The 11,875-nt window shown below is 41.7% G+C and overlaps 1 protein-coding gene across 2 annotated transcripts in view; it reads right to left on the bottom strand.

Annotated features, from left to right (window-relative positions):
* rasal3 (RAS protein activator like 3) overlaps window positions 1-11,585 on the bottom strand; it is a 13,457-nt gene extending 1,872 nt beyond the window's left edge. The window contains exons 1-17 of one of the 2 annotated variants that reach the window (XM_005737339.1): window positions 10,707-11,585; window positions 8,508-8,650; window positions 8,331-8,409; window positions 6,987-7,051; window positions 6,795-6,880; window positions 6,152-6,281; window positions 5,964-6,062; window positions 5,207-5,881; window positions 4,939-5,083; window positions 4,710-4,854; window positions 4,385-4,621; window positions 3,988-4,189; window positions 2,584-2,675; window positions 2,394-2,510; window positions 2,009-2,174; window positions 962-1,093; window positions 485-675 (exon numbers count right to left, since the gene is read on the bottom strand). In XM_005737339.1, coding sequence (XP_005737396.1) covers window positions 485-675; window positions 962-1,093; window positions 2,009-2,174; window positions 2,394-2,510; window positions 2,584-2,675; window positions 3,988-4,189; window positions 4,385-4,621; window positions 4,710-4,854; window positions 4,939-5,083; window positions 5,207-5,881; window positions 5,964-6,062; window positions 6,152-6,281; window positions 6,795-6,880; window positions 6,987-7,051; window positions 8,331-8,409; window positions 8,508-8,650; window positions 10,707-11,316 — 3,314 coding nt within the window. In that variant the 5' untranslated portion in view covers window positions 11,317-11,585. The other variant, XM_013911938.1, reaches the window with a different exon arrangement.
* Between the last annotated feature and the right edge of the window lie 290 nt (window positions 11,586-11,875).

Below are 11,875 nucleotides of genomic sequence, written 5' to 3'. Positions count from 1 at the left end.
GGCTGTTCTTCTGTGTGTGGTCACCTCAGATCTTGCCCTTTCTAGAGACCAAATGTGTGTGCTCAACACTGATCGGTTCATTGTGGGATCAAATTTTAGGTAGCTATAGAATTTAGGTGCAGTACTTTAGGGAAGACAGGATGATGCCTTGGTGCCAGTGCTCTGGAGCAGCTGAAGCGGTGCATGAGCGTGATTTACAAGTGTGCAGCTTTTTGTGTAGTGTGAGAAAGAGGATTCAGAGGTCAGAAGATTTCGACACATGGAGGGAGATCCCACTGCACGAGTGCAAGCTGATCGAACATGACTGTCACTGAGAGATCTAAAATAGGTGCTCTCAACACTGTCCGGAGATGCACGACCTTCTGGTTTTAAGTATGAGATCCTCCAAATTTAAACTGGATAAAGATGTTTTCAATTTCTTTAGTCACACCTTGTGTTTACTTTGAAATGGAACACACGCACACACGTTAATGCACAGACTAACCTGAAGGTGGCGCTGGCAAGCTGCTCCTCACGCATAGCCAGCACATTCCTGAGCTCGTTGACCTCTTCCTGCAGTATTGCATTCTGGTCCTGACTTTGGATGATGAAGTCCTCCAGGCGCTTAGCCATGTCCAGCTCGCGCTCCGTCACCTGCTCTATGCCCAGGCGAAGCTCTGACAGCTCCTGAGCATGCTGTCATTACACGTAGACATCATGTAAACTGCAGCATTTGTATTTGTATTTGTATCTTTATTTATTTCAGACATAATAAAACAAACAAAAAAAAACCAATATATACTCGTCTACATGTATTTTCATTTACGAATATGAATATATGTGTAGATATACACACACACACGTATTTGTACAGACAAACAAGAAAAATATAATAAAATAAAACACATTCGTCTAACATGAGATAACAGTTGAAAGCAAACACTTTACACTGTCACTATAATATGTAGGAGGCTTGCCATACCTTATCCAGTAAGCTGAATTGCTCATTCTCAGTCTTGATCTCGCTCGGTTGCCGGGTGTGGCTGCCTGGTGGGTTGGGGTCCCCGGGTTTAATCCAGGGAACCGGTGCAGGTGCACGCTTGACAGAGACGCTCTGGGAGAACATGAGCAGAAACTCCCTGCGTTATTCCTCTCAGTGAAACTTGAAAAAATATGTGTGCACTTACAGAAGCGTGACTCAGAGGTGCTACTTAAGACCCCTGATCTGTGTTTATGTATGCTGTTGTGATATTCCTAGACATAAAAATGTTTCCTATGATGATTTTTTTTTATCCACTACTCATAAAACTTGGACCTGGCCGATAAGTGTGGCAAGTATAAGTGTTTGTCCACTTCCAATCAATGCAATGTTCTGCAATAATGTACGGCTCTCAGGAATTCCATTAATCTGAATATTTTGAGTGTTTCTGCATAAAATATTCAAATATTACAAATCTAAAAACAATCTGATCCAGATTTAACTTGAGCAAAAGAAAGGAAGTAACAACAGATAAATAAAACAGCCTGACTGTGATAACAACCGTACTTTGTTGTTGATTAGAATATTACAGAGTCACAAATGTATCTGTATTTTGCTGTTACACTGACATATGACGTATGCACACTGTAATATATAAACTGACTCAGATGTAACTTTATTAATTTTTTTCTACTTTTATTACAATAAAGTAAAGTTGTTTTGCAAGACTTAAGAAGATAAATGTAATTATGTTTTGTAATTTGTGTCTTTAAACATTTAATGTTGTAATTATATTACAACATTTCTTTCACAGACAAAAGATACAGTAGAGATGTGATAAACAACAACAGATTCATATTATTTCTGTAAAAAATCTAGTCATGCTTGGTCATTAAAAATGGCCAAGGCTGTTTATTGTTTAAAGGCTTCAGAGTATGAACTATAGCCTCCTCTATGAAAAGCTGAAGTCCTTTTTGCATAAACACGAGAACATGAGCTGCGCAGCTCAGTTGCTATTACAGGCAGTTCACAGTTCCTGTTTATACTCACAGTATTTGGTGGTGAGATAAGTGGTTGGTTGGGCTCCGCCTCCTGTTCCTGGTCAGATGTCGGCAGAGCCTCGGAGCTCGTTTGCCTCTTCATCTCACGTTTTACTTGTGCCGGACGTCTGTGTGGGGCACTCTGAGTTCTGGCGATCGGTTTCCTCCTTTGACTCCTGACATCCACGGTGAATAAACGGATCAGTGTTAATTATTTAAATGCCAATGAACACATTATACCATGTTTAAAATGCACAGACAAAGGATCCTAAATGGAATAAAAAATCAAATCTATCTGACCCAAACTGAATTTGTAATTGAATAGCTTGTCCTTCCTCCACACTGACATTGGGAGGAGCTGCGTCTGACCTCCACTGTGCCCCTTTGAAACTGACCTGTTGTCACGTGTGCTTTTGGATTCCTGAGGAATATGCTGGAGAGACGACTGGAGAGGGCTGTACTTGCTCAAGTCCTTAGGTGGAATATACGCTGGCTTGATGTGTCCTGTTTGGCTGCAGGAATACCACTGTTTTAGTAACACGCAGCAGAGCTAATATGATGGACAAATCACACAAATCAACATACCTGTTAATATCTATCCGAGGTGCTTCAGGGCCTAGTGACTCTGTTATTTGGTTCAGAATTGAAGGCAGAGGGTGCAGCTTGTCAACTGTTTGCTGAGGGAGAAACAAGTAGCATGTTAACCTTCACTTATACACAAAGCATGAAATAAGTATATTTATATAGTGAATGGATACATATTTGCTTCTGGTAAACTTGAGAGAAAAACTACATCTATGACCAAACAACACAGCGATACACTACACACCACATTTTTTCTACAAGGCCTTTTAATCCCTTAACCTACCAGTGTTAGAATTAGGATTCTGTTTACAAATCTTTATATGGGATAAAGGGGTAGCTGTGAATCTCTTAAATCTGTGTAACTAGATAACAAAAATCAAACCCTATCTTTAATCAGAGCTCTGATCACAAGAATAAGATTATTTCCTTCTGTGTCTGTAGTTCACTATCAATAGTTTTACTTAGGTCACCTGACAGATTAAAAAATGGGGGGGGGGGGTCAGAAAAATAAAAAATTATATCTTCTAATAATATCCAGCTATTTATGTCATTCTTGTGACTTTATCTGCAGTACCCCCATAGTCCACTTGGGGGCCACAGCAAAAGCTTTTTGTCCTCTACAGCCTCCATCTTGTCAACACAATCTTAAAGGGTAGAATTAGTGCGTGAGTACACCATGTGTAACTGAAGTGATCTATATGTGGCTGTCAGTCAGTCCAGCTTGTACAGAATGCTGCAGCTCTCCTTTTGACTCGTGTGAAGAACATATTACTCCGGTGCTTGCTTCCCTTCATTGGCTTCCAGTGCGTTTTAGAATTAAATTCAAAATCTTACTTTTGACTTATAAAGTGCTAAATGGCCAGGCACCGGACTATTTGTCTGACCTTTTGCAGCTTTATACGCCCTCTAGAGCCCTTCGATCAAGTGATCACCTGCTCCTTACCTTACATAAGTCTAGGATGGGGCATTTGCGGTTTTGGCACCGAAAATGTGGAATGATCTACCTCTCCACATTAGAAAGGCCCCAACTGTTACTCTTTTTAAATCGCATCTTAAAACATTTTTTTTTACTCTGGCTTTCGAAACTGTGTGAGAGTTACCAATTCTTTTATCCTAATTTTCTTTTAATTTTCTTACCTGTTGTTGTTGTTAATGTCATTGTTTAATTGTTATTTTGTACAGCACTTTGGTCAACTCCCTGTTGTTATTAAATGTGCTTTATAAATAAATAAATAAATAAAATGAAATCTTCATATAAACTCTATAATTATAAGTATCCCCCTGATAGCTGCTTATAAATTGTCTTCCACTGTGGTTAAGCTAGCTAGTGGAGCCATGCAATGCAAGAGTCACACAGTTCCTTTAAAACTAACTACCAAACTGGACTAATGTTTGCCTTCCTACCTGGTCCTTCTGGTAGATGATGTCCACCAGCAGTCCATGGAGCACAGCCAAACGCAGAGGCAAATCCACATAGCCATCAAAGGATGTCATTGCAATCTCAGTGTCTCCACTCGACACCGTTTGTAGGAAGCCTCTCATTCCATCCCAGTGCTGCTCCAGGAATTCATTCATGAAGAGCATGTACTCCTCCTTTTCCCCGAACCTAAGTAAGAACAACAAATTTAATTTACTTTAGGTATTTATTTCAGGCCCTTTATTGTTATTGTACATGTGCAACAAAAAACTATCTTTATCCATATTCCCAGATTATGTCTTTCAGTATGCCAAAACAAACAAACAAACAAAAGCAAACAATCTGCTCAGGAACAAATGCACAAACGTGACATAAACTACTGACAAGGTGAAGTTGGCCAGATTCTGGATGACTTTGGCTGTCAGCGTAAGGGTACGCAGGGTGTTTGGCTCCGGGTACGGTTGCGTCAGACCAAAAAGGGAAGGACTGAGGATAGCAGGACACAAGAAACGAAGGAAGAGGGAAGCAGAGATGAGCCGATGGCCAATCTCCGGTTTGCCCTGGTCTTCACACACCTCCACCCAGCTGGAGAAGATCCTGTTTAACTCTTCAGGAAAAGGCCTAGTGGAAAGAAGCATGTCAAGTATGAGATCTCTGAATGTGAGAGATGCCCAAATCATTTATTGTATGTTAAGCTGATTTCTCTCACCCATGGAGCTCAATGATCTTCTGCACCACCTCCTCACAGGTTTCCCTCAAGTGCTTCTGGTTGCTTGACAGTTCAGCCGCAGGACATTTACGAGGGTCAACTTCACAGTTCTCGGTCGATGCATATAGACGGTTGATAAATTCTCCTGCATTGAAAAGAAAGCATAGAGTTCAGGAAAACCCAGTACGATTGAATACAAGCAGCCACCTTTACGACTGATCTGCCCTACCTAGTGTGTCGATGAGGTACTTCTGACCAACCAGCTTCATATATTCATCTATAGCTTTAGTGGCCAGTGTGTTCTCTCTGAAGATCATTGCTTCTTTTTCTCCAAGACGCTCCACCTCATCGTTGCCCAAATCAATGAGGAATTCCTAAGGAATAAAAACTTACTTCTGAATATGCTTCTGGTTGTATTTTTGATACATATTGTGAAAAAAGAAAATTTGATTCATAAATTGCATTAAAAAAAATTTAAATTTAATCTCATTCTTTACCTTGGCCTTGCCGATGCTCTGGAGTACGTGGACCAGAGCTCCTGCCAGCTCTTCCTTCTCCTTCACATTCAGAAGTGGCTCCAAGTTTCTGCACATTTCTACGTAATCCACAGTCACATACTCGGCAAACTCTTTGTATTTCTCCATCGGCAGAACTTGCAAGTTCTGGAAACGGGCCTTGATGCGAAGTGAAGCCTGCGGCCCCAGAGCTTCTTTGTTCCCTGCTGAGCCTGACGCCTTATATGGAGTGATGGGGTACCACTTCTCCTGATAGGTCCTCCCTCGAATGTCAGCTAGAGGTATGGTCACGCTTCCCAGAGGGTGTAGACTGAAGTCGTCTCGGGAATGCCGCTTTTTCTTGGGGTCTTCTTCCCGGAAGAGGTGCAGACTGATTTGGGAGATACAAGGCAGGTTGTCGAGCTCAAAGAATTCTCCCCAGAACAGTTGGCACCCTCCAGTCGCACCTCCACTGGTCCCCAGGCCTCCCGAAGACCCAGCGGAGCCATCTGCTGCCAGGCTGGAACGGTTTGGGAGCTTGCCAACAGCTCTGCTGGTCGTGCGGGCGAACAAGGTGCCATCCAGGTGTACCTCACAGTAATAACGCTTTTTGGGTGGCAGATCCTTGGCTTCATTAACCCACAGACTCAGCGAGTTCTCTGTGCGCTCGATGTTGTCCTGTGAATATAATGAATGTTATTAGTAGCACAACACAATTTGAATATTGCGTGACCGGTGGGACCGGCGGCTGAAAGCTCACCTTGTTGGGCTGTGCAGCTCGTCTCAGATCTTCAATCCAGCGGTCACGTTCAGCAGCCGAGGAGCAGCCGAAGCAGTGGGTGTTCTCAGAGTTTATCACCTATAGCACATTGAAACTAACAGTTAGTGGTACTGGAATACTTTACGGTACTCGTTAGTGAATCTATGGGAGTGCCCTTTAAAGTCTACCTCAAAGCAGTACTTCTCCCCCAGAATGGAGCTGTGGACCGGTCTGATGACGGTGCTGGTGTCTGCACTCAGATCTAGCGTCCCCACTGGACTGACTGGAATTGACACAGACTCTCGGGATTCATAGAGCCTTAAAATTAAACACCGTGGAAGAATTCAGTCACAAAAAGGAGATGGAGATTTGTCAAAGGTACTCACAATGTACACTTTCACTACCTGCAGGTTGTTTTGCCATCGACACATTACATTAACACTGTGGTTGTTTTTAAAAAGAACATCTTGCAAAGTTTTATTTGCAACATGTTTGAATTATTCTTTAGTGAGGTTTTATGTGTGTGTAGGTTCTCTCTCAACCAGGTCAACCAGGTCATGCTGAACTCTTTTAAGTTTCCAAAACTTAAAGACGTCCAGTTGCTTTCTTTGCAAGCTTCTTGGACTTTTAGTGAGGTTTACTATGAAACTGATCGGTTAGTCTATTGTTGAAGAAGTGATTAAGAACACGATAGATGAATTATAGGCAGGGTTTTTTGAAGATAAGAGTTTGGCCTTAAATTATGAAAAACAATGAGAGAAGTTACTTTAGACCAAAGGTGGATATGGAGTGCAGTATATCTGCTTTGAGAAACACAGCAGTGCACTTTACCTGCGTCCTTTGTTAAGTCCCTGTTGGTTTAGCTGGGTGTTGCTATTCCTCTTGGCTTTGTTCTCAAGACGTCGCTTGATCAGTCCCTACGGGTGAAGAATGCAAACACAGTGCATTTGGGCAATTATGTGTTGTATCAACAGGAAAAGGAAAACTAGCGCAAAGATTGTCTCTGGCGCATACTGCACTCACCCTCACACCGCCATCTTGAGCCTTTGGTCGAGGACCAAGCTGGCCCCCATGGTCGGGGCTGCATTCTAGGGATTGGGATGAAAATGGAATTCTCTGTCAGTTTTTCATTAGTGTTGGCAGGACAAGTTGGCTTAACTAAATGAAATTATAGGCAGTACTCATTGTTTCCATTTAGAGTTTGTGGTCAGTACTTCTACATATTTCTTCCTTTTTGTGAGTCAGTTGTTTCTAGGCGTCAAATCAAATGGTTGGCAGGCTAACTTTAGAGCAGATATTGTGTGCTGGTGAAGCAGGAATAGCACGAATATTAATACAATTAAAATTGGCAAAGTTCCATTACGGTAAGTGACTTCCAGGTCATATGAGAGCACCTGGGGTTAAATAACCTGTGATTTTTTGCTGATATGAAAACAAAGCAGTAAAATAAGTAGTTCTGCACACCATTTTATGACTAATTTTCAAGCAGTTAGATGAGTGTTTTTTCACTCATCTAACACAAATAACTTCTACTGAAGACTCTCAAAAACATCAAGCAAAAAGTTTTAATATTTCCAGATGGGTTCAGATGAGCCATTTCAGGATGTGGTTTAAAGCTGTAATCTGATAGCTAGACCTATCTCAGTAAAGTTAACTAATTGCACATATGTCACTAAGTAACACATAGTGTACTGCAGCTTTACATAGAACAAACGTAAATGTTCCCATTTTGATTTTTCCTGTTTTGTGTGAACATTTTAACCTTTAAGTCAGAAAATTGATATCTCTAACTGGAGATCATATTGATGTGTTTAATTACAAGATAACACAGGTGTCCGATTTTCTTTTCGCTGCTTACCCAAATTCCCACCACAAACAATCCAGCGTTTAAATCCTATCATTTAGTCCAGAGGTGTGTGCAAAAGCCCTGTTACTTCAGTCTCTGTGTCTTTATCATTTCCTTTCTGTCGTCTTCACAAGAGCCGATTGAGTCACCCAGCCAGTCGGTGCAGGATCGAACACCTCCACAGTGCAGTGTCTGAACCTCTTCTAAGCAAAATATATAAACTGCATGGATGGAAGATACCGACTATATCATCTCGCTCTGTCTTTCTGCGAGTTTTCATTGGACTGCTAAAACCCTGTCTTGATGCTATCTTCCCCAGAGGGAAAAAAAACACAGAGGAAGCGATCTTACAGACATTGCCACGAACAAACATTTAGCTATTTCCTCTGTGTCTTCTGCGGAAATAGTGCAATAGTCATCGCTGATGTCAGTAACAGTTAAGCTGGGGGGTGTTTGATGATTTTTCTTCATTGCATTTTAATCTGCACATCCTTTTGTTTGCTTTGCATGTGTATACGGACCTGTGTCAATGTCTACAAGGTTCTGCATGCTGAGGTTGGACAAGCAGCTGCTGACACGGTTTCGAGTCCACATTGTTGGCTAAGACGGACACACAAAAACGGGCATTTTTTACTCTCCGTGGTTATGACAACATGATTTGAAATCAGTGTAAATAACATGCTGTTATCTGTGGGTACCTCTTCCTCTGGGGAAATGAGAATCTGCCCATCTTCCAGGCAACAGTTGCTGATGTCCCATAAGGGGACCTCCTGAGGCGGGACCCATTGCAGTCTTGAGAGTTCGCAGGGTCCGGCTGGTGTCGGCACAACCTCATTCAAACCTGCAATTCAAGTGAACGTTGCACAGACAAACACATTTTGATACTGATCAATCATGTAAGGTCAGTATACACATGTAATCACGTGCTAAATATGTGCTGATTTCTCTCACTTTGGAGAACTGACAGTAAATTGTTTATGATGTACAGATACTGTTTAACTGGAGGCGTATGCTGCCGGGCTGGTTTGTTTTTGATTTTTGGTAATGACACTTATCTCACACAGCGATTGGCCACTCCCATTTGAGGTGTTGCCTTGGCCACTGACGCTATTGGTCTCTCTTTTTTATTACACGCCATGAAGGCCTGCGCACATCCTGTGGGCTGTCGTTAGGTTTTTTGTGTCTTTTTTTTTTTTTTACTCGATGTCAACATCCATTGTGCTTTTATGCCGTCTTAATGTTTACATTATCTTACTATCAAGTATATGCTGTTCTTGAAACGCCAGCAGAACATAAAGATAATATTGCATCACTAAAACATGCATAAAAGCCCAGGAGAGCAGAAGGTGGCAGGAAAGTAATGCTTGTTTTTTAAAGCAATTATATTTTCTTCTTGTTCTTTTTAATAATAAAATATGGTATCTTCTCCATGCAGCCATGCCTCATTTGGCTCACACCTGCATGATCTGTCTGTGTGCGTTGCAGATGTTTCTCTCACTTCCTGTCAGCTGAGATGAAAGACGTCTAGAGAACTTCTGTATAGGTACAACTATTTGAATCTGTCCTGAGGTGGATTGAGGTTTCTGATGTCATTAGACAAATGTTCAGACATCATTTGTATTAGCTGTCTGAGGACACTCCTTTTTAGTTTCTGCACAAGTACAGGAGTGCGTGCAAATCTGACTAGAGTTCATATTTTGTATCTGAACAGCAGGTAGGCTTCTGGTTGGATTTGCCTACCATTTTCATATAAGGGGCACAGAAACGTCTGTGTCACAACAACGCATTATGTTGCTGTACATTTTTTAGCCATGTACCTCTTAGTATGCATTTGTTTCTCAGCGCTGGGGAAGTTGGTTAGTGAATCTAGTTAAGTGTGGGTGCTGGTTTGCAGTTCTTCAGTTACTTTGAATTTCTGGGTCATTTCTCTGCTGTTTTGGTGGTTTTGGTCTCGCAATGATTCATGTCTGAAATGAGATAATGACGATTGTCTGGGTTCTGCTTTTTAGAAGGAGAGAAATCTGTTACCTACAAGGAGAGAGCCCTTAAACCTAGACTTGAAGGGTGCAGGGCTTAGATTTTAAGCTTGTCCAATGACTCCACACTTGCCTCACAGATTTACTACTACTACTACTGCTGCTACTACTAATGTTTTAATCTCGGCCTATAATACTTACTGTTTGTTTAGAAAATATTCCAACAGTTACAGACTTTCCTTTTGTCTTTGTACTGATCATTTTTTACTGTTTATTTGAGGATGAAAATGTTGCATCTACAAATCTTCTAAAAGAGCTTTCTTGAGGTTAGGGGACTTTAAATAGCCATCAATAGACATCAGATTTGTCACAATATCCTAGGTCACACTATCATTTAGCTAACTAGGTAATGGCTCAAATATCTTTACAACATTTTGTTTAAATTGTTTGCTGATGTTTAAGATATTTTTGGAAGTGTCAAAGTCATTCAGTGGTGTTTGGCTGTATTTAACTCTTTCATCACTTTCATAACCTGTAACATTTCTGAGGTCCACTCTTTTACTTGTGATTTATAAATGATTTATATTTATAATGTATTTTCACATAATGTAAGCCTATTTAAGTTCTTAGCTTCTCTCTTTAATTATTTCTACATGTGTTTAATGCTGAGCCAGATGCTAAAATAGTCTTAATAGTATCATTGCAGATGAAATTTCCAGATGCACTTTTGACAGAGGTCACCCATACCACTCATACTGCTGAGTGTTATTAAATGGTCCTACCTACTTAACAGGAAATCACAAATCGTGTGATCGCAAATAGGAAACATTTTCTGATATTTCACATAATATTTGGATTGAGTAATGACCTTAATGCGCAGGGCTTTGTGTGTACGCTGTACTTTTGTTGTAGTAGTCTTACCTGCAAGGGATGGCGTGCTGTTGCGGGGCTGTAGCTTTGGCTTCTTGAGCTTCTGGGACACACTCCGAAGATATTTTTTAAAAAGTGCCCCTCCGCCCCCTTTCTGTGAGGGGTCACTGGAGGCAGCCCCCGAGGCTTCTGTGCCAGCAGAAGTGGCTGCAGCAGAGGATGAACCTGCGTGAGCCGAATTGGCAGTGGAGAGGGCTGCAAACAGCGACCCAGGAGGCTCGGACAGAGCCCTCCTGAAGGGGTTCTTTCTTGTTCCTCCGGAGGCTTTTTCAGGCTTGGCTGCATCGCTGCTTTTCCCATTGGATGAATTCTTTTCTCCGGGGTCCTCGCTCAAGGCCTTGCGCCAGTTTTGCATCTTGCTCCACTTGTTGCTAGAGGCCTTCTGAATTTTTTCCATGGTGGATGTGGAGGATGCCGGCGTTGCTTCTCCTTCTTCTTTCTGCTCATTGAGGGTTCCCTTGGAGCCAGTATGCCACTTGTATGTGTTGAGAGGGTCGCTGGTCTCAGATGTTTGTGGAGGCTCATTTTCCTTCTCAGGTGATCCCTGCTCCTTTGATGCTGGCTGAGCTGCAGGCTCTGGATCTTTCTCCTCAGTGCCCATTTCACACTTTTAGGGTGTAACTAAAATTCTCTCTGTTTTCAAGGTTGCATCAAAAACCTTCTCAAGAGAATTCACCTGTCTCCCTCTTAATTTACCGCCGCTTTGGAGATTGCTGCGTGTGCAAAAGGAAGACAGCGTAGTCTGTATCTCCTCTAACTGTCTGTTTCTCATTTCCTGTCTTGCAAAAACGTTGATCAACAACACGCGACTTAGCTGCTCTGCCTGTGGTTGCTGTGCTGCTGCACTACTCCCATCTCTCTGGGCTGTTGGCTTCCTCATGAAATGACACAGAGAAGTTCAGCGTTTTCATTTAATACTTCCTGTCATCTGTTCTTCCTGTTCTGTCAAAAAAAATAAAACAAATCTGCATTCAATTTGTCTGAAACTCAAAGAAATGTCCACAGATGTTATAATAAAATGTGTGTTTTAGGTTGTCCACCTTGACCTCAAAGGAAGCCTACTTGTCAGATTCAGTCTGTCACATTATGAGCAAGGGAAATGTGGTTTTGCATGTTACAAAGTAGTAGAAATCCATCGTGAGACAATATTAGGCAAGATG

This window comes from Pundamilia nyererei, unplaced genomic scaffold (assembly GCF_000239375.1).
Source record: "Pundamilia nyererei isolate P.nyererei 1_Seehausen unplaced genomic scaffold, PunNye1.0 scaffold00075, whole genome shotgun sequence".
Classification (NCBI taxonomy): Eukaryota; Metazoa; Chordata; class Actinopteri; order Cichliformes; family Cichlidae; genus Pundamilia; species Pundamilia nyererei.
This window is presented reverse-complemented; position numbering and strand designations above follow the sequence as displayed.